Source organism: Catharus ustulatus, chromosome 18 (assembly GCF_009819885.2).
Source record: "Catharus ustulatus isolate bCatUst1 chromosome 18, bCatUst1.pri.v2, whole genome shotgun sequence".
NCBI lineage: Eukaryota > Metazoa > Chordata > Aves > Passeriformes > Turdidae > Catharus > Catharus ustulatus.
In genome coordinates, this window is record NC_046238.1 from 10,811,321 (window position 1) to 10,831,908 (window position 20,588).

General features: G+C 44.4%; 2 protein-coding genes across 8 annotated transcripts in view; both read left to right on the forward strand.

Annotated features, from left to right (window-relative positions):
- Window positions 1-88: 88 nt before the first annotated feature.
- Window positions 89-14,217, forward strand: RNF185 (ring finger protein 185). Of its 6 annotated transcripts, none has more exons than XM_033075644.1 (7): window positions 89-175; window positions 5,571-5,801; window positions 7,331-7,349; window positions 7,993-8,105; window positions 8,625-8,679; window positions 10,540-10,657; window positions 11,740-14,217. In XM_033075644.1, the coding sequence occupies exons 2-7, from the start codon at window positions 5,623-5,625 to the stop codon at window positions 11,835-11,837; spliced, it is 582 nt and encodes a 193-aa protein (XP_032931535.1). In that variant the 5' UTR covers window positions 89-175; window positions 5,571-5,622; the 3' UTR covers window positions 11,838-14,217. The 6 variants fall into 6 exon arrangements, with proteins under 6 accessions (XP_032931535.1, XP_032931534.1, XP_032931540.1 ...); XM_033075643.1 differs by lacking the exon at window positions 89-175 and adding an exon at window positions 312-400; XM_033075649.2 differs by lacking the exon at window positions 89-175 and adding an exon at window positions 383-400 and having other exon boundaries at window positions 5,575-5,801.
- The window catches only part of LIMK2 (LIM domain kinase 2), a 32,660-nt gene continuing 24,997 nt past the window's right edge, over window positions 12,926-20,588 (forward strand). Inside the window, exons 1-2 of one of the 2 annotated variants that reach the window (XM_033075639.2) lie at window positions 12,926-13,010; window positions 17,000-17,099. Coding sequence is in view for 1 of the 2 variants with exons in the window: in XM_033075637.2 (XP_032931528.1) it covers window positions 14,518-14,533; window positions 17,000-17,099 (116 nt within the window). In the remaining variant the exon portion in view is untranslated. Of the gene's footprint in view, window positions 13,011-14,472; window positions 14,534-16,999; window positions 17,100-20,588 lie in introns of those variants that run through there. The other variant, XM_033075637.2, reaches the window with a different exon arrangement.

Here is a 20,588-nt window from a genome sequence, read left to right on the forward strand (position 1 = left end):
TGCTTGGGCCGAGTAGTCGGTCCGAGCTCCTGGCAGTGCCCGGCGGTCGCCGTTCGGACGCGGCCCCCGCACGTCCCGGGCGGCAGAGCCGCTCCCAGCCGCAGAGCCGGGGGTCGCGCCGGGGGCCGAGCGCGGGGCGGAGCAGCCCCGGCCGTTCGCCCCGGAGCAGCCCGAGGTAACGAGAGCTCACGGGGTGTGCGTGGGGCCGGGGCTGAGGAGGGGCCGCGGCGGGCGGGTGTCGCTGCCCGCGCCCCCCCGGCCGCCGGCCCGGTTGGCGGAGCCGCCGCGCTCGGTGGGGCGGGGGCCGGGCCCTTCCGCCGGCCGCGCTTCCGGGGGTCAGGTGACGGGGCCCGGCGGAGCGGCGGCTCGCACGGGAGCAGCGGGGAGCCCCGACCCGCCGGTGAGCACGGCAGGGCAGGGCCGGGGGTGGCGGGGGGAGCCAGGGCCGGGCCGTGGCGCCGAGCCGAGCAGGGCCGGGCCGGGCCGGGCCCGGGAGGCCGGGGCCGCCTGCGCCTGCTCCAAACGAGCGGGGCGGGGACGCTGCGGGACCCCCGGCCTCGCCCGGTGCCTCCGGCCCGCGGCTGCCCCCAAAGCGCCGTCCGGGGGCCGCAGGTGCTGCCCGGTGCTGGCTGTGCGGGGCCGGAGCCGCTGCAGGAGCGGCAGCTGCCTCTGTCGCGATAGATGGGTCTGGCTCGGTATGTCGCTGCTTGGACACGACGTTACTTATATTTTGAGAATTGCTCCTATATTAAGACTCGCTAGTTATTTCTTAAATCACGTTTGTTGTATGTAACTGCTGTTGTATTTGGCATTTTTACGTTTTGCTGCTAACCTGGGTTAGCCAGGCACGTCTGTCTCTCACGGCACTGCACACCAGGAAATCGTTGGGGCAGCATTACCCAACTGGTTATGTTTCTTTTTCTTTTTTTTTTTTTTTTCTTGTGGACTTTGTGAGGTAAGAGGATAAAATCTTTGTTGAAAGGTTTTCCTTGGAGTCTATATTAAACTTTTATGGAATGGATAAAAAAGCAATTACTTGAATCACCTAAGGGTTTTTGCTGTTTGCATTTCCAAGGTACACGGACTCCTCGGAGCTGCCAAAGCTGCCCTTCAGCTGGGCCCTTCCCTGGCAGCCCTGGCTGTAACACAGATGTGCATTGCAGAATCCCAGCTAATGAAACCAGGCCAGGCAAGGGCACGTCGGGCTGGAAGGCAAATGGCTGCTTTTGCAAGAGCAAGTGATCACATGAATTCGTGGTTTGGGACCACTTTATGGTGATATCAAAAAGGTGCCCAATGCTGTACAGGTTACAGAAAGTGGAAAGATGAACTTGAGAAATGTTTCCAAGGAGTTAAAATGTAACATACTTGGGGGACAGAAAAGAGTAAAAAGGTAGTGAGAGATAAATATGTATTTAATGATTAACAGCAAGACAGTCATGTGTTTAAGAATATCTAAAATGACTGTCAAGGAGTCAGTGCACTTTCTTGTAGGCACTGTCAGCAGATTTCAGCTAAGCTTACCTGGTTGTTGTACTTGAAGCCCACACAATTGTAATATGTTAAGTGTCACGTTGTTAAACTTATGAGTGGGCATATTTATATAAACTCTCAGTAGTAATTTTATCTTAAAAGAGATTTTCTAATATTAATATTTCTTTTATTAAAAATTCCAAGTGTCAGAAAATGACACCTTAGTGACAAGAGAAATACACTGACAAGTGTATTTTTGGTTGATTTATTTTTGATTTAAACCGCAAAAGTTTCAGGAACTAAATCAGAACTTGTTTCATAAACAAACTAGATTTGGATTATTTCAATTTCAGTAATCTTATCTGAAATAGGATTCATGAGGAAAGAAATATGGAAAAGGGTCTTTCCAGTGGAATTAACATCCAAAGTGCTGTTCTTTTTATTTCATTGTTATGGCAAAGAGGAAAAAACTTTGGGCTTTGTTAATAAACTAGCCAGACCTCTATATCCTCACCAGAACTTTTTCTCATTGTTCATGAAAAAAATTAAATAATTGAGACATCCTAATGTCGTGCTGTGAAAACATATTCCAGGACTGTTTTGTATAGGTAAAATTAGATTCTCATTTATATTCCCTCTCTGCCTTTCCCAGGTTGAATTAATGTTCATGTGCTATTTCCAGCAGATTTTGTGTACTTTAACTCATGGTGAAAACTCCTCTAGCCAGTCTTGAAGTGTTTTTCCTGTGTGTTGAGGGTTGGGCCAGTGTACTTTGGCAGATACAGTCAATGTCATTTGCTGAATTCAGAAGTGTGATCTTTGACAGTGGCCACTCAGCTCGTGCTTTCCTGGTGTGCAGTTGCTCCCAGGAGATTTACAGATTAAGTTTTTAAAATATTAGAGGGAAATTTCTTTCTTACTGGCTGTCAGTGAGGTCTGTAGCCAGTCCTCACATGGCACATGGCCATTCCCAGTCCCCTGCACTTACTGGACCTCCTGTGCTCGCGGCTGTCACGACACGTTCAGGTCCCAGTTGGCCCTTTGGAGTTTCACCCTCTCCTGTACCTCCCCTTCCATGTCTTCACGCTCCACCAGACTCCTCTATTTATTTAGAAAGCCTACTTGCAAATGAGTTCTTTGTTTCTTAACCGTTCATCTGCTGCCACTCTTGATTCTTGGATATAGTAAAGGTCAGTCATTTTCAGAACAGCCTGTTGGGATATAAAATAAGGATTGTGATTTAAAGGAAATAAACAGCTAATCTCTAGATGGCTTTTATGAAACAAAAATACTGTTTTTCTGTAAATATATAGAGAGCAAAGAAGTAAGAAAGAGAAAACACAAGATCTCTGAATGCCTGCAGTTAGGTATCAGCTGATTTTTATGTCCTTTCCCTTGTTTGTTTGCTGTTCATCATGACTCTGGGTTGATTTGGAGACCTGATCTGAAGGACAAGGATGTAACAATCTTTGACTGGCATCCTTCAATTATGTTTACTCAACCCTAGAAGTCATGTTCTGTTCCAATGTGTTCAGAGTCTTCCTCCTAAACTCTAAAGCAAGATGAGAATGGGGTTTGGCCTGTTGTGTTAGTTGTTGGGTTTTTTTAGTTTGTGATTTGCTTATGTTTTGTTGTTGGGTTTTTTCCCCTAGAGTGTTTTGTCTCAGAGTTTAAGTAGTTTGAGTGACTGTTCAATGTTGAGCTCATTCTGCACTCAGAACAAGTTCCATTTACAGCTGAATTCCTACTTTAGGATTCAGAGTACACTCACAGGCTACATAATATGTGATTATTAAATGTAAATTTAGCCACTGGAAGCTGTTTCACGTTTGCTTCTTTAAATATGTGAGGATGTGCAGAGCCCAGCAGCACTTGTTACAGACCCAGTTATGTTAAACTGGGATATTCCAGGGACAAGAACAAATGTTTGAAAAGGTTTTTTATTATTTTTACTGTTGAATTTTGCTATGGTTTTGATAGTTTTAATTGGTTATATCCTAACAGGTCACTGAGCCCCATCAGCCAATGAACAAATACTTAGAAGACGATCCCCAGTAGAGATTAAGGAATGACCCTCTTCTAGAAAAGGAGATTCAGTGCCTGTTGCATTATGTCATTTTAATCTTTCTTCTGTCTCAGCCATCTTTATTCCATTTCATTACTGATGTTTCTTTGGATTTCTTTGTCATCCTTCTTCATAACGTTTTATTTATTTGTTGTAGTTACTAAAAACTGAGGGGTTTTTTTGGTGACTTTTTGTGGAGACACAGATTTTATCTTTTTGACGAGTCTCCAGATTCATTGTGTTAATATACACATATTGGTATATATTTGGAATTTAATTTGGAAAAAGGAAAGGGTTTTTTGGTATTAAGGACTCAGAAATTATTTGCCTCTTGTACACATCCTTTCTTTGTGTTATATGTCAAGGTGTTTCTTGTGACTATTCCATAAAGGGATGCGGTGTTTTTTACAGTCAGTAAACCCCCTTGGTTTTAAGGAGGTTTTCTCAACTTTTGTATTAATATTTATAGGTCCAAGCTGATAAGTTTTCACTTAAACTACTGAGCAAGACAGGCTGAAGATTCTGGTTGTAAGGATGTGTGAAAAATCCAAGTGTCTTTGGCGTACAGTTTGTGGCTTGGCAGCACTTCCATCTGCCTTGATCTAACATGGATTTTAATTTTGTACAATTAACTGAGTGTAAATGGAGTCATGGTGTGAAATGCTAAGAGTCAGCACTGCTGAAAGCAGCGTATGTTGAAGTGCAGCATCTGTGAATGCAAATCTGCCCTTCTGGGACACTGTGCAAAATGATGTAATGGAGTGAAAAAGCTCTGCAGGAATAGATTTCACCTGCTGTAACTGAGTCTTTGCTGCAATACTTCACAAGGCTCAGGTGTCATGCTTTCCTGACTGTGCAGTGGGATTGTATTGTAGGGAAAAAGCTGGAGATCCTGAGGCTTTAGTTTGCTGTCCTGCACCTGTACTGCAGTTCTGTTACAAAGAGGCAGCACTAAGGAAAGCCGTTAGTGCTTGGGGGGTAAGTTTGCAAAGAAATTACCTTCTGAAAAATTCAGGTTGCTCTTTGAAAATACTTCACTGTTTATACACTTGCAAAAAGTTCAGATAATCACCTGTTTGTTTCTCACAGCTTTATCGAAGCTGTTCATGCAGCGATGTTAGAGTTTCACGAGAAGCACAGTGGAATATTTTAAACATTTTAGTTTTAGTGAATTAATTTCTGTCGCTGCTGAAACTCTCTTAGCTCTTGGATTAAAAATATTGTACTGGTAAAAGTGTTTCTAGAAATGTAGAGTCTCAAAGTTTTAGGTACTGTGGAATTTACATATCAAGGAATTACACTGCAGAGATTTTTGCTACTGAAATAAAATAAATGTTTGTTCTTTGGTCAGCGTGGTTGTGTTAATGAGAGGCAAAAGCATGGAAGTAAAATTCAAGCACATTAAAGTAAAATTTTTAATACTTCTGCATTACTACCTTACTATTAGATTAGAAATGCTTGATAGTTTGAAAGTACTAGGAATGTTTAATAGTCATACCAACACTGCTGTGATAGCAGCAAGGTACTGCTCAGGAGGCAATTCAAGTTCTAAGCCACCTTTGCTTGCCATTATTGTCATTAATATTTCAAACTAATGAACATTGAACTTAAAACTCTGCATTGTCAATCTGTTCAAACTGTGAATTACTTTACTATTAAATTCTGCTTCAGATTGCACTCTCAGCTATAAGTTCTGTTGAATTTTGGAAGAGCATATATGACTAAGTGAGTTCCTTCTCCTTACAGCAAATGGCATTTAGGAGAAAATATAGGGGGGTTGTTTTGGCTGTGGATGCTTATCTGTAACAGTAAAATACAGGTCACACATCAGCCAGGTCATGCTATGGGACTGTAAAGTAGCTTAGTTTCTAAAAAAAGATCCCTCTTGGCTATATTCAACTAAAACCATCAACAACAGGATTCAAGAGCTTCTTAGATAAATCACTACCAGTTTGGAATGGGGCCAGAATGCAATGTTTATAATGCCAATAAATTGTTTATGTTTGTTTGGTTTTTTTCCTCTTTCTCACAGCTAGGATTCCAAGAGGAAAATTTTCTTGACCTTGTCTGGGTAGTTCTTGAGGATGGCAAGCAAAGGACCCACGGCTTCTGCATCAACAAAGAGCTCCAGTACTGGAGGGACCAGTGGCAGCAGCAGCAATGGTCCTGGGGACAACACTAATCAGGACAACACTTTTGAATGCAACATCTGCTTAGACACTGCCAAGGACGCAGTTATCAGCTTGTGTGGGCACCTCTTCTGGTGAGTGCTGCAGCCCCACACACCAGCCCAGAGCAGCATCTGTCTGATCCCATAAAAACCTGAGATGTTTGTAATTCTAGAGGGACTGTGGCTTTGGTTTAGGAAAAGCTTGGGTTTGCTCCTCAGCTGTTTTCCTTTGCTTGTGTTCCAGGGAATGGGTTTCCTGTGTCTTAAACTCCCTGTACTTCTGGAATATTGTGTAAAAGCAAACAACCAAGCAGCTCTACAAAGACAGTTCAGTGTTCATTGATATTGTTTGCTAATGTGTGTTATTTTACTTATGCTGTCTGGCATAGCACAGATATGTTCTTTAGACCTAAATCCCTTTCTAACCCCTGCATACCTAAACCTGGATATGAATCCATGTTCTGAAAGCTGAATTGTAGTTTCTTCTACAAGCTTGCTCTTTTTTCCTTTGCAACCATAAAAAAAAAAGAAAAAATAGGCAATAAGCTTTTACATATGGGCTATTTCTCTTTTCCCATGATATTGCACTTGTGTTAGGAACTTTTCAGTTCTTTAATTTGACTTGGAAAGAATATACAGCACAGATATAATACATGTGCAGGATTTCTGGTGTGGATTACCTGGTTTGAATTTTTACCCTTTCTTGAATTTTAAGAAGTTAAGGATTGATATAGCCATATGGAGGGGGTTGGAGTTTATTTTACACAGTTGCTGAATCTTTCAGGCCTCTTTTTATTAAAGTGCTTTTCTCCTGTGTAAATACACATAACATCTGAAAATCCAGGTTTTTGTTTGGGGAGATGGAAAATTGCTGGTTTAGAATGTGTTAAGATGAAATAAGATTAAATTATTGCATAAAAGGATTTGGAAGAATGGAACCTTGAAAATACCAGGTGTCTTGTCTGAATGGTGTTGCTGAGACTATTTTGAAGGCAGATGGCTATTCAGCAGTTTTATCTTGTAGCTTGCTTGTCTTTTTTTAATTTTCCATAGCAGTTTAATCTGTATAATGAGAATTTCTCTGCCCTGAACAACTGAGTCTGATCTCAGTAGCTGACCCTGCTCTGAGCATCAGTTTGGACTAGAGGCTACCTGAGGTGCCATCCAGCCAGAGTTATTCCATGATTCTGTGAATGTGACTGATGTTTCAGCTGAGTCTTCTAAGATCCTAGTCTCATTACTGACATTTTGTTCATTTGCATCTTGACTCTGGGATATCTCTTTGTGGTATCAGAAGAGAAGAGTTGTACTATAAATCCTAAGATTAACGCAGCCTCTGTCTGGCCTTTGATAGGGATGAGACCCAGGAATGCACAGAACCACATTAGGAATTTAGATTGCATAACCTGCAAAAAACCAGTGGAGATCAGTCTTGGGCTGTGCTTACAAAAATGGTTTTAATGGGAGGCTACAGAACTGGCCCAGCTGGATTCCAGGATTCTGTTGTCACCAAGCTGTGCTATCCCTGTACGCTGCACATTTGTCATATCAAGTTCAGTAACTAATTCCATTTTCCTCTCTTTTTCTGCTCTGTGAACAAACTGTCCTGGGAATGCTCACAGTTGGCCTTGTTTACACCAGGTAAGAAAGGTTTCCTTTTACTTTGTCTTTCATCAGCTCCGGTTACTCAATAAAGCCCTGGGTTCTCTGGAGTATCCCCCTCTTTTCGAATGTGCTTGTCTCTCCAGGGCAATCACAACCTGCTCATGCAGCTTCATGTGCAACACCTTGCAATCTGCACTTTGAGCAACAAGAAAACTAGATTCTGTTCCACTTGCCTCCACTTTTGAGTTTCTTAAACCCTGCTAATTACAGTTTTGGTCCAATTACTGTTGGAGCTGGCAGGGTTTAGTTTGCAGGTTTAAGTGCTGAGTGTACTTCTCCTTGTGTACATAGTGTTTTACATTGTGGTACCATTATAGAAAACTTGGATGACAGGAAGGCTGTCTGCACTAGCCCTTGGTTCATGCAGGACTGCTAGTACTCTTTATTTCTTATTTTACTGCAGCACAGATCTGAATATGTACACATCAGCAAGTAGTTCCCACCAGAACAAAAGCCAAAGTTCCAACTCCACTTCGGGGAGCACTTGGCACTTACTAAAATGTCTTGCTCCAGACCTTTGTGAGAAATTGCTGAAGTCTTTCTGCCTGGCTGTAAATGAGGTTTGCATAGTTGTTTTCATGGTATTTTAGTAGTTTTCTTACGCTTTCCTTTCTTCTAGTGGCTAGAGACCAGGCCAAACAGACAAGTGTGTCCTGTATGCAAAGCAGGAATCAGTCGAGATAAAGTTATTCCTCTCTATGGAAGAGGTAGCACTGGGCAACAGGACCCCAGGTAAGAAACCTAAATGCAACTATTTTCATTTGAAAATTAAAGATGAAACTTTAGTTTAGGGTCTTGAGATTAAACTGTTAAAGTATTGGATTCACAATTTTAAATACTTTGTCAAAAGATACAGATCTGATATTTCTGACAAATGTTTCTGGCTTTTTCAGGGCTTGGGTTTGCACACATTTCTTGTTCAACTGGCAATTCATTTTAATTTGAATCAAGTGTTAGTTATTAGTTACAAGTGGCAGGTTGCAAGGATTATTATCTGACCAGAGAAGCTTATATTAACTGTTCATGTCTGAGTTTTTAGCCTTTGCAATGGGTATTTGTTATTCAAAAGTGCAGCATTAATTCAGTGATGTGCTGCTGAAGGTCCAAGGCTGCATGGTTGGCTCCCTCACATGCTGCTCCAGCTCTGCCCCAGGAGACTGTTTTATGGTGGTTCTGCATTATTAGCCAGGAGACTGCAGAAAATGTTGTAAAATGTCCTTGCACTCGAGCTAATTTCACAACTTCTTGCAGAGAGAAAACTCCACCTCGACCCCAAGGACAGAGACCTGAACCAGAGAACAGAGGGGTAAGTGATCAACAAGCTTGAGTGGTTCAGTTGTTTTTATTGATAATGGTATTTATTCATCCTGGAGGACATAATGTGTGTGAGAGATCCTGCATGAGGATCCTGCAGCTTACACATCCTACTCTTGATAGCTGTGGTGTGGCAGAGAGCTCCATTCCTACGGTACCCTTTAGCATCCCAAAAAACTGCCCAACTTGGGTGATGCCTCATGAATGCCTGGTGTGGTATCACTGGAAAAACTTTTAATGCTTGATTGTTCTCCATGTTTAAATACAAGGAATACTTTGCTTTGAAAATTCTTTGTGCAAGTGTATTTCTGTCAAAACATACATGTCATTGAAATATGTAATCCACGTATGAATTCAGATTTTTGACACTGACACCTGTGTCTCAATGGGGTGTTACTGTACCATGGCACTACAAGCAAGAGAAAGTCTGTATCTGTTGGATATATGTTAGTTTGAAGAAGGATCTGTGGTTTGTTGAGATTGCATAGGGTGAATGTCGACAGCAGCTGGAGCAGAGGTGGGAGTAGGCAATAGGACAGACCACAGTGTTCTTGAGCACGATGGCAGCGAGCATGACCTGATGAAATAATGGCACATTTCCATGTAACTCAGCCTGGGGTCCTTGGAGAGGATTGTCTCTCATGCTTCAAGCAAACAACTCTGCAGGGTGTGATTAAGGGTGCATTTCTGTATTGAATGTACTGGGAGCTCAGCTGTTCTCTTTCACTAGGGCATTGCTGCCTTATTAAATCAGCTCCTGTACCTTACTTGAACCTTTCAGCTAGTGCTGCTGTAAATCAGAGGAAGGGGGTATGAAGGCAGGGCAGTAGAGGTGCTGTTCCCTGTTCTCTTCAGATCCTGTTCCTGCCACAGAGAGCTTTGCTGTCCCTCAGAGTTAGTGGCAAAGTACTTGAGAAGAGTATAGTCAAAAGACCAACTCTTAAAATCAAGGCTCAACCAAGAAACGTTTAGCTTTTATTATATGAGTAAAATCATCTTTGTCATCCCATTGCTGGTGGTGATAAACCAGAGGGTCTTCCAGAACTATCACTGTTTTAATCCTGAGGTGAGAGGACAGATGACTGGATTACAGATCTGTGGGCTCTCCGCAGTTGTTAGGTGTGACACAAGCCCCTGGATTCACACACAGTTCTCAAACAGCACGCTGCTTCTGCAGAGCAGGATTCATCTCAATACAGAACTTTTGACTTGATGTGGTGTTTTGGTCTGGATCCCACGGGGTCAGTGTTACTGCATTGTAACTTCCTTTTTTCCTGCTTTCCTTGTGTCATGCATTCCTGCCCCAGGTCATTTTGCCACCTTAATTTGAGTCCCCCAGTAATTTTTTTGGTACTTTTCCTTCAAATGCTCTATGCATCCCACTGGCAATTTATTATTTCACTGAGCGCTTAAATGATGCACATGTATAACAAATCAATTCAGATTATTTTCTTAAGTACCTTTTTTTATATGGCTAAGGCTGTTAACACATGATACATTGTTAAGACATTCTAAATAGATTCCTTCTGTTGATTTTGAGACATCGGCAGATACCTCCTACTTAAGTTGAGAAACACTGTCCTAATTTGTGGCCCTCAAGCAAGAACTCAGTTGCTAGTTTTCATTTTCTCCAACCTTTGGGTTGCTTGGCAAATTTACTGCTGTCTGAAGCATTTAAAACCCAGGAGAGCTAAGGGGATTTCTACAAAAGTGTGTCAGACTGAAGGTTGCCAGACAGCGTGGCCTCGGTCAGAAAGACAGTGAGAGGGAATGTCTGCACTTCCACAAAATACTCTGAAATAGGCTCTAAAGATTGGTACCTTTTTTGTCTTCTGTTCTTTGTTCTCTGCAGGGATTCCAGGGCTTTGGGTTTGGCGATGGTGGCTTCCAGATGTCATTTGGAATTGGGGCGTTTCCCTTTGGTATATTTGCAACAGCCTTCAACATAAACGACGGGCGACCTCCTCCAGGTACCACAGATCCTTCTTCTGTCCTGTCAAAGACATTTTACAAACTCTTAAATAACCTGCTAAATGACAAAATATACTGAACCATTAATGTTAATAGAAACACAAAATGAGGGCAAAAACACTCAGTAGAGAACGTGGTCTGTGGCTGATATGTTTTGTACATAGACTTGTAAAAGAAGCAAATTTGTCACTTCCATATAATTAGCTGAAGGCCCTCCTGGGAGACCAGTCGCTGCAGAGAAACAGTGACACTGGAGGCTACTCTCCTTTAATTCAGATGTACACCAGCAGACTCCTCCTGAAAAATGAGACAAATTGGACTAGACTTTCTAATAATAAAAAGGAGTCGCTAGGGGGTGTATGAAGGAGACACAGATTTTAAAAACAGCCGGAAAGGACCATTTCCTGAAAGATGGAAAGGAAAAATTTAAACTGGTGCTCTGTACCACAAAATAATGAATGCAAAGATTGTTCATTTTTCAGAAATTTATCTCTGAGACAGTCATCTGTATTCTACAAGAAATAACTTTCCAGTGAAATTACTTCACGTTTTTGAATTAACAAAAAGCAGTTGGGTTACTCTAAGGGGTGACCTTGCTCTCTAACAATTAAGTAATCCCTAGAGAACCTCCTCCCCCTCTTCACTGTAGACAAACTGAATCTGTTTTGAACAAGAACACCTACTGCCCAGGATTCTCTGATTTTATGAAAGGTTATGCCAGGCAAATCTTCCGCCATGTCATATGGCACAGGAGTTATCAGGAACAAACTGATTCTTCATGTCACACCAGGTTTGCCATGGTCCTGTACTGTCCTTGAGTCAAATTATCATCCCTATTAACTATAGTTTAGTGTCCTCTGAAAATCTGTTGTGGTGGGACTGAACTGAGTCCTCCTTCAGGGATCTGACACTTGTCCCATGCAGCCAGCCAGGCTGAGGGTAGAAAATAGCATCTTTCTCACCCAGCAGATTCTTTGCATATTTTTCAATGTATGAATATACTGTATTCAGTATATACACAATCCCAGAAAAGAGGAAGGAGCTGAACTGTTGTTTGTTTTTTTTACTTCCTGTTTTCCAGCTGTTCCAGGGACTCCTCAATATGTGGATGAGCAGTTCCTTTCCCGCCTCTTCCTGTTTGTGGCACTGGTGATAATGTTCTGGCTGTTGATTGCATAAGTCTTTTCCATTATTCTATATATTCATGACCAACAAGGCCACTGAAACAGTTACAAACTGCATCCCCATCCCATTTTAAATCTCTTGGTGTCTGGTTCCATAGCTAACTATGGGCTTCAGGAATTGGTGGTACCACAGCACAATGAGGAATCTCACATTTTGCACCAGAGTTGGGAATTAAAAACGTTGGTTTAAAAGTGTATTTCAGCTCAGATATCTTGTACAACAGGTTCCTGCCACAAACCATGGGCCTAGCATTGAGCTGCACTCTGAAAGGGAGTGCTGCTTTGAAATCCTGTGCCAATCAGTGACACCAGGTCTGTGGGATAGACAGTTATCCCAGGGTAGACTGGGCAGGTAAGGAAACTTCTCCAGTATGACCAGTATCTCCTGCTTTGCAACCACGATGGATCTGCCAGAGCTGCAGATGTTATTTAACGTCTCCATCAACATCTGACCTTCAGGAAATCATCTGCAGCACTGCTGAGACTCTCTGGGGCACAGCACGTGATGCAAATGGAACCAGGTCTGGAGACTGGTTTCCTTTCTGTCTGTTAGTTCCCGGCGTGATGAAAACCCTTCCTGATGGTTCTGATGGCTGTTAGAAGAAGGGATATAAATTTATGCTGCAATTTTTTAAAGCCTGAGCATGCTGGAGCCAGACACTGGAAGAGTCTCTGGCTGTGGAGCCAGGTGGGCTGCTGGACCCAGCCCAGTTCCTCACTGACAAGCAGTGTTGTCTTCCCCGGCTCCGTGCAGCACCCATGGCTGCACTCATGGATAATCCCCTCGCAACCTCGTCACTGTAGCGACATTTATCTTTCCCAAGGCTTTGAGACTTTCTACACAAGGTCATGTACTCCAGATAAAATCCTATTACAGATCTGAGATCAGCTTGTTTGGGGAGAGGAACAAAAGGCATGTGTACGTGAGTTTTGAGGTAAAACTTGTCCTACTGTAAAATTACCCAGGAGGAGACATGAGATCCTGCCTTGCCAGCACATGCTCAGTAGGGAGCATTTGGAAGACCTCTCTGCAGGTGCACACAGACCTTCTCCCGTGCCACAGTAAACAGCTACAGCACAAGAGTCTCTGCAGTATCTACCAAAGATTTTAATTTGAAGTGCTGGAGGAGACCACAACCATTAATGTGCTGAGGGGATATTTCGGAAGGTGAGCACTCTGCAGCCGCTTTGGAATCCTGTTGGGTATTCAGCTTTAAAGAGTACTCCTGATGTATTTGTGTAGATTCCTTCAAAACAGGTATGAGAGATTCCCTAGCAAGATTTCTCTGACTAGGCAATTCCATTTTTTTTCCTCTTACTGTTTTTAGATTTTTTTTGATTCAGGTCGCTCATAGTCATAATGATTTCCTGCAAGATGAATGTTGTGACTTCCCTGGCAGTAGACAGAAAACTGACAAACAAATGAATTAATAGAAACTTTGTTTCAATAGCTTGGGATTTTTTAGTGTGTGGAAGACTTTCCTGGGCAGGACACCGTTAATTAATTATTATAGAGGTTTATTTATGTAATTATTAATTGTTCCCTTTTAGTGTCAAGGCAGAGGATGACTGAAGTTTAACTTGCCTACCTCCAAAATTCCATCCGGCAAGTAGAATGTTGCAAAGCTTCTGCAGTGTTTTGTCACGTCAGATTTGTACCTGACTCAATGATAATCTGACAGAATATATTGCTCAGCTATTTATAGTTGAGGTGGTGCTTCAGCTTTTGTTGTGCGTCAGTTCTGAGAAGCTGAACTTCGGCATAGGGTTCTTCTCAAGTGCATAACTTGCTAACAGGGACCCTTCCCAGGAGAGAGGCTCGTTTTTTGGTTGTCCTGCAGTGTCACAGCTGTGGGTTCCTATCCTGCACAGTCAGCACCACCTGCTGATGGGAAGGGAAGGTTCATGTGACAGTAAGGGATGGATTCATTCTCCTTTTGTAAGGAAAAACTCGATGCGGAGAGGTTATGCAGGGAGGAGAAGGGTAGCCCTTTGCAACCTTCATCCCATAAAGAGAATAGAGAAGTGACTGAATAGATTCAAGAGGTACTGAAATATATTTAAGTAATACATTTTAAAACCCAGAATCTTAATGAATCGAGGGGATTTACATCTAGGCGTGAGAGACATAATGGATTTAGAGAAGGCTGCAGAAACATGACTGAGAGCTCTTTTTTTCCGGCAATTCAAGGATGAAATAGTCTAAAAGTGTTAACGCTTGGTTCCCCCTTTCCCTGGTGTGCTTTTGTATGTACCCCTGCCCCGTAACCCAACCGCACACGGCCCGGACGGCTCGGTTAGTGCGTTACCGTTCCTCCTCACTAATTTTCACTGTTGTGAAAGTGATTTAGAATTAAAAAATGGTTTTACATTGAGCGGAGTGCGCCGCCGTTCCTTTGCGCTGCCTCGGGGCCGGGAGCGGGAGCGGCGGGGCCAGCCCGGGGCCGCGCCTGCCGCGGCACGTGCGGGGCGGGGCTGCGGGTGGGGGGCGCTGCCATTGGCTGCCAGCGCGGAAGGGGCGGGGCGGGCGGGGCGGGGCAGCGCGGGGATTGGCCGGGCCGTGGGGCGGGCGGTGCCGATTGGCCCGAGGCGGGGGGCGGGGCGCGGCAGAGCCGGGAGGCGGGCCCAGGTGCGGCGGCACCCGCTGGCGTCGGGCGGGCGGCGGCGGGCGCGGGATGGAGGCGCTGCCAGGTGAGCTCGGGCCGGGCCGGCCTCGCCCCCGCGGCAGGAGCCGCCCTCCGCCGCCGCGGGGCGGGCGCGCGTACACGAGGCCGCGGCTCCCGTTATGCGGCCGCTGGTGCCTCGGCGGTGTCGCGGGGCGGCCCCTGCGGGGCTCAGCGGGGCCGCTGCCTCCTGAGCCTGCGTCCCGGCCGGACGTCAGTCCGTGGCTGCGGGGAGTTCTGGAGCCGGCCCGCGGCTCCCTCCAGCGGGTGGCACCGGCGGTTCGCGGCCACACGCGCGGCCCGGGGGCCCCCGGCGGCTCTCCGCAGCCCCGGTGCAGTGCGATCCGCGGCGGGGCCGTGGGAGGTGCGGCGCGTCCCACCCCGAGGCGGCCGCAGCCGGCACGGGCTCCCGCAGCGCAGGTGCCCGCGGGCCTGTCCGTGCACTCACCCCGGCTCTCTTGTCCCGCTCGAGGTCCCGCGTGCCCCCGAGCTTCGGCCGGGGCCCCCGGGGCCCCTGCGGCGGCTGCTCACTGGCCGTCTGACACATTCCTCCCGTCCCGAGGAGCTCGCCAGACCTGTTACATGGATTATGTCCGTTTGCGTTTCCTTCGCACTGTTTCCTGCTCTGTTTTGTTCATTTCCGTCGTTTCTCCTGCATACTGAAGCAATTTCTGTTGGATTGAGGACTGTTCGTTTCCGTTCGTGAGCTAATCAGCCTTCCTGGGTACACTTAAACAGATGTAGCCCTACAGCTGAGAGTAGGTGACTGCTTCGTGGAGTTCCGAAGCTAACGGGCCAGATGCTGTAGGATGGTCGGAGAGTAATTTGTTGCTTTTAGTCATCTGTGGTGTAGTTATTGGTCTTTAAGTGTCTTCCATAGGATCCACCGATCGTTTTGACACGTGTGTGTTGTGCTGGTGACACTGAATGGGAGGGGATGGAGCTGCAGAAGTTTGGTTTGCAGGTGTTTTTGGCCTGCAGCTATTTCAGAAGTTCAGCTGACTTCCAGGACTTGCCCTGCTTGGAGAGGAGAGCATTGGCTGCCTCAGCGTGGAGGCACAGACACACATAGCTTTGCTTTTTATTCCCAAGCCCATTTGGTGTGCTGAAAAGCTATTTGCTTTATAGGACAACACAGGAAGGGTCAGGTTTTTCCAAAGTTCTCCCATCCTCTCCTCTGCTGTGCAGGTCTGAGCTCAGGTAGAGTTCTTGGTGTTCTGGATTAGCAGGAGGGCTCCTGGAGGTGCTCCAGGTGTGGAGCTGATGCACATTTGGGAACTGAAGTAGCAACTAACACCACTCATCACATTTGAAGGAACCATTTGAGCCTCACAGTCTGCATGGAGACCTTTCTGGGTACTGCTGGTGATAGTGGTGCTTGTAGCTGAGCAGCAAATGTTGTTTTTCCCTGAAATAGCTAGTCATGTAAAAAGTGCAAGATCTTCACCTTGGTTAATTTTAAACATTGCTGTTGACCTACACGGTGGGGTAAAGGTGCATGGAAGGCTGAGGGCTTCTGTTTTGTGTAGCTTCAAGGAACTTAACAGTGGCATCAACTTGCCCAAGCAACTACCAAGTTGTACCATGCTTTGGAAAAGGGAAGTCTGTGGTTTGTGGTTTTCCTTGTCTAAGTGCACCTTTTTCATTAATGCAGCCTTGCTGCAAGCAAACTGTTGGTAGCAGGAAGAAACGGGTTTGGGATCTGCTCAGTTCTGTGACACATTTCTTGTGCTGAACTAAGATTCTTGACTCTTTAATATGCCTGCACTGCCCTGGGATTTTGGATAGTACTTATCTGTGTGCCAAATGTTCCTTGTGCACAAGCTTTTATTCTGTTTTCCTAGCTTGCTTGCATCTAAGTAACCAACTCTCTCTGGGGCTTTCTGGCAGTTCTAGCAAAAACTATTATAGCTCTATTTTAACTGTTATAAGTGTTTTCTGAAAGGGCAATAGGCCAGTAGCATCTCTCCCCATTCCTAAGTCTGACAGTAGTCTGGTGTTGGCTGTACAGTCTCCATGGGAATATTCATTCAAGAGTGTAATTCCTTCCTGGTAGTCAAGTTCTCTACTGAACAAAGTTTGCCTTTCTTTCTTTCAGTTCTGGGAAATCCAGTTAATTACATAAATGAGAGCAAACGTTGTGTGCTGAGTCAGTGGTGTGCGGGAAGCAGCAGTGTGGCTTCCTGGCCTAGTATGGCTCTGTTGGAATTGTTGTACCAGACCAGTGTTGGCTTCCTGAAATCTCTGCTCTGACAGAACTGTAACTGAACTGTTTTAGGTGAAAAGACATTTTTTCCTTCTGCAGAATGTGAAGATGTCGCATCTGGAGAAAAAAAATATACAAGATATCAGAGTTTGATTTGGGAGCTCCTACTCTGGGGTTACAGAGGAAGGTTCTCCTGTCATTTACTCCGTTTAAGGTTGTTCTTTGTGTAGGATGTACCAGTCTGTTTTCTCTGGTGTAAACTGTTTGTCCCCTTGTTGCTGTGTGCAGGTGAAGGAGTCTGGAGATGCCTGGGATGTGGGGACAGCATTGCTGCTGGGCAGCGCCTGCACAAGACTGTCAATGAAGCTTGGCACATTTCCTGTTTCCGGTAGGTGAAGCTTCAGCCTTTCAACCTTCCTTGGGTGGTTCCACTGGCTGGGACCTGGTGATGAAGTGCCAACATGGACTGGGAATTCCTGCAGTGATCTCTGTGCCTGACCTGTTCCCAGCTCTTGTTTGTGGCTGTACCTCAGGGACGATGTCCAGTCCCAACAGCAGCTGACACTGCCTGGCAGAGTGTGGCTGTGCTGACGCAAACGGGATACAGATAAAGTGCAAATAAAAGCTCTGATTTACTGGTGGTGGCAGAAGCCATGGTTTGCATGTTTGTCTTCTGCAGCATTCCAAAGTAGTGCCCAGGCAATTTGCACAGCCTGTTGCTTTTTCCATGTGTGGTAGGTGCGAGGGTGTTATCAGGGTGCAGATAGGAGGGAAGAGAGAGAGATCTTGCCTTTTCCTTTCTCTACTTTTCAGACTCTTAAGACAGACAAACTTGTGAAATCTGTTAGATAATGTTGCTGTTGGCAAGGACAAAAAGGGATGTCTACCATGCTTTTTCCTGGTGGTAGGAGTAATGCCTCTTTTTGCTGTTCCATGAATACTCAGTCCAGTTTTCATCCTCCAGAATCACATTTCTGAAGGGGCTTGTATTTTTGAGAGGGGTTGATCACCTGCAGCTTCTACTGGCTTCTAGGTTGGCTTGGATATGGGGAGGCTTATGTTTTGGATACAGTTAAAGAAAACGGGGGGAAAGGAAGCCAAAGTGTGGCTTTGGAGGAATGTCTTCTGTGCCAAAGTAAGCATTTATTGTCCTCGTTTAAAGAATAAAAAAAACCTCAACAAAATACCCCAACTTTGTTGAAGTGAGGATTGTGGTTATTAGTATATTAAAAAAATAAAGCATCTCATGCTGCCAGAGCAGTGCAGACTCAGTTGACTCAGAAAATGCTGTTAGTCACACAATAATAATCACAATGACACTTTGATATCATGACAAATCCCAGTATTTTGGACTTCTGTTGGTTTTAGTGCTCATGTTTAGCTACAGTGAAGCAACTGGTTTTAATCCTGGTTTTCTCTTCTCCCTGAAGGACTAGTATCCTGTTGTTGAGCTTCCCTAGGTTGTGCCAGTAACCAAACCCCAAGCTGTGTGTGCTGGGAAGTCTGTCCCTCTTGCCATTGAATGTATTTCTCCTGTGGGTATTGATTTGCAAATGTCTTGGTGCTTCTTACTGTTGGCACTGTTGAGGTGAGGAACAGCTGAGCTGGAGGCAGATCCTGCCTTTGGGACATTTTACAGAGAACTTGTTTTTGTAGGTTATATTGTACAATGGCAGTTTGGTTGTTGGTTCTGGGCTGGTTTGTTTTGTACAGGTGATACCAGCCTTTCCCTGAGCTGTGTAGTCACTTCTTGCATTTGCTGATGCACTTCTTGTGCTCTGTGCTTTTGGCTTTTGGCTTGAGCACCCACCAAGGCCGCTGTGCTCAGTGAACAGTTGGAACCTGCTGGAAAGGAAGCTGCCCTTCCCTTTTTCCTAGTTCCAGGGTAGGCCTGTAAATGAAGAAAAGTTTCCAGTTTGCACTGTGTTCCTCCTTTTCTTCTGCTGTCCCTAAACCATGCTGAGCAGCAGTCTTGTGCCTGATATCCCAAAGCCAAACTTTAAAAAGCCTCTAAGGGTAGGAGGCTTTGGCAGCTGGTAGCTGTGAGTTCCGGCAGCTCTTGTGGAGTGTTTTTTACAGTCTTCCTGTGGATTAGCTGACTCCCTGGCCTGGCACATAATTTCTCTAATGCTGATTGGCACTGCTCCAGCCTCGTTAGCTCTGTTTATTCTTGGTCAGGCTTGGCGCTGGCAGGAGCTGACGTACATGAGCGTCTCTGAGGATTTAAGTTTTTGTCACTTCCCTCCTTCCTCAAAGTGCATGTACAGGAGCTTTTGTCTCTGAAACCTGCATTTTCTCTGCTGTGGCTTGAAGGAAGAGCAAATCCCTGTTTGTAGATCTTGGATATTTTAAACTGTTCTTTGGCCAGCTGGTTCCTTAGGCTTGAATCTGACGGGTTGGATCTGGCTGAGGAAGTTTCTTAGATGTTTCTGTCACAGTGTCTGTTGTGAATTAACTCTGAATGTGCTTTTGTGCCTCTGAGTTCTGTTGAGACAGCATATGCTTTCAAAGGTCACTGCTTCTCTCAGTTTGACTGGATTTGGAAATTGCATTGCACAGAACTTCAAACATTACACCAAGAAAGGGAAAGACAGAAGTGAAAAGGTGCCTTTTTCCTAGGTCTGGATCACATTTACCTCAGGGGATTATTGGAAAAACTTTTTTTGACCAAGACCTTGTTGGTTTTATTGTTTTCAGTCCAACTTTTTTCCATGTTGCAAAATAGAAGGTAATGCCTTGAATTATACTTTTGAATAAAGTATTATTACCAGTGTTTGTTTTTGATGTTTTGTGTTGTTTTTGCTTTTCTGCAGTTACAAATGAAATGAAAGACAATTCCCATTTTCTGTAGGGATATTGGGTATTTGGAGTAGGATGGAATGAGAAGACCCAGACATAGCTGTATGGCTTTATCTTAAGGATATGGTATTTGTTAAAAATCCAGTTTTGATTATTTGAAAACCACAAATTCAGATCAAGCCTGTAGATTACATCCAGGTGGAAAATGGACACATAGGAAGAAAATAATTGGAAATGGTGGCAGGAATTCCTACTGTAGCAGGGTGCTTAAGCACTTTTTAGGAAGGAAGACAGCTGAGGCTCAGTTCCTTCCTAACCATGAAATAACAGAGCTTGTCTAGTACTGTGGTCTATAAAATAAACCTAATTTAAGTAGCCAAGCAACACTTGCTTGCTGCAGAAATCTCAACAAAAAGCCAAAACCAGAAAAAATGTTCACAGTGCATCTTCAAATGTAGCAGAAGGTGATGGATTATTGGTGATTTTACAGTCACAGATTTAAAATGTACCATTTAGTTTGTACCCAAACCAGTTAATTAAAAGCTGAAAAATCATCAGGAGTTTGAAGAGCACTGGATCCGTGGATCAAGGGGTGCCCTAAGCTCCAGCCTACTGAACAGAAACACTACTAATTTCACAGCTCTAGTGATTTGATGTCTTACAAAGATGTGATTTTTCTATACTGAATGCTTTATTTTGTGTGGTACAGAAATATTTATTTTCTCAACGAAACTTAGTAAATCACTTTGATACTTTTTATATTTGGGGGCAGGAGAAAGCAAACCAGGCAAACTTCTCTGAAGACTATATATAATTAAACCTGGTCTGTGGGTGCAGGATAAACAAAATGATTTCTGAGGGTATTTTTATAAATCTGCTTTCTGTTTTTGGTATATCTGCTATCAACTTGTATTTGAAGCAAGTAATTTTTGAGGCTTAGGGATGCTCAAGAAATGGGTCACCTCACAATCTCCACTGACTGTATGATTTTGGTCTCCCAGTGTCTACCAGCACTTCGTTATCCTCAGAGTTACAACCTTCTGTCTACTATCTTCAGAAATCCCGTGTTGCAATTTAA

Excerpts from the sequence above, each read along its gene's own strand:
- RNF185 (XM_033075644.1), top strand. The coding sequence starts at position 5,623 with ATGGCAAGCAAAGGACCCACGGCTTCTGCATCAACAAAGAGCTCCAGT. Across the intron at positions 8,106-8,624 it reads ACTGGGCAACAGGACCCCAG|AGAGAAAACTCCACCTCGAC; the intron begins GTAAGAAACCTA and ends AACTTCTTGCAG. Across the intron at positions 8,680-10,539 it reads CTGAACCAGAGAACAGAGGG|GGATTCCAGGGCTTTGGGTT; the intron begins GTAAGTGATCAA and ends TGTTCTCTGCAG.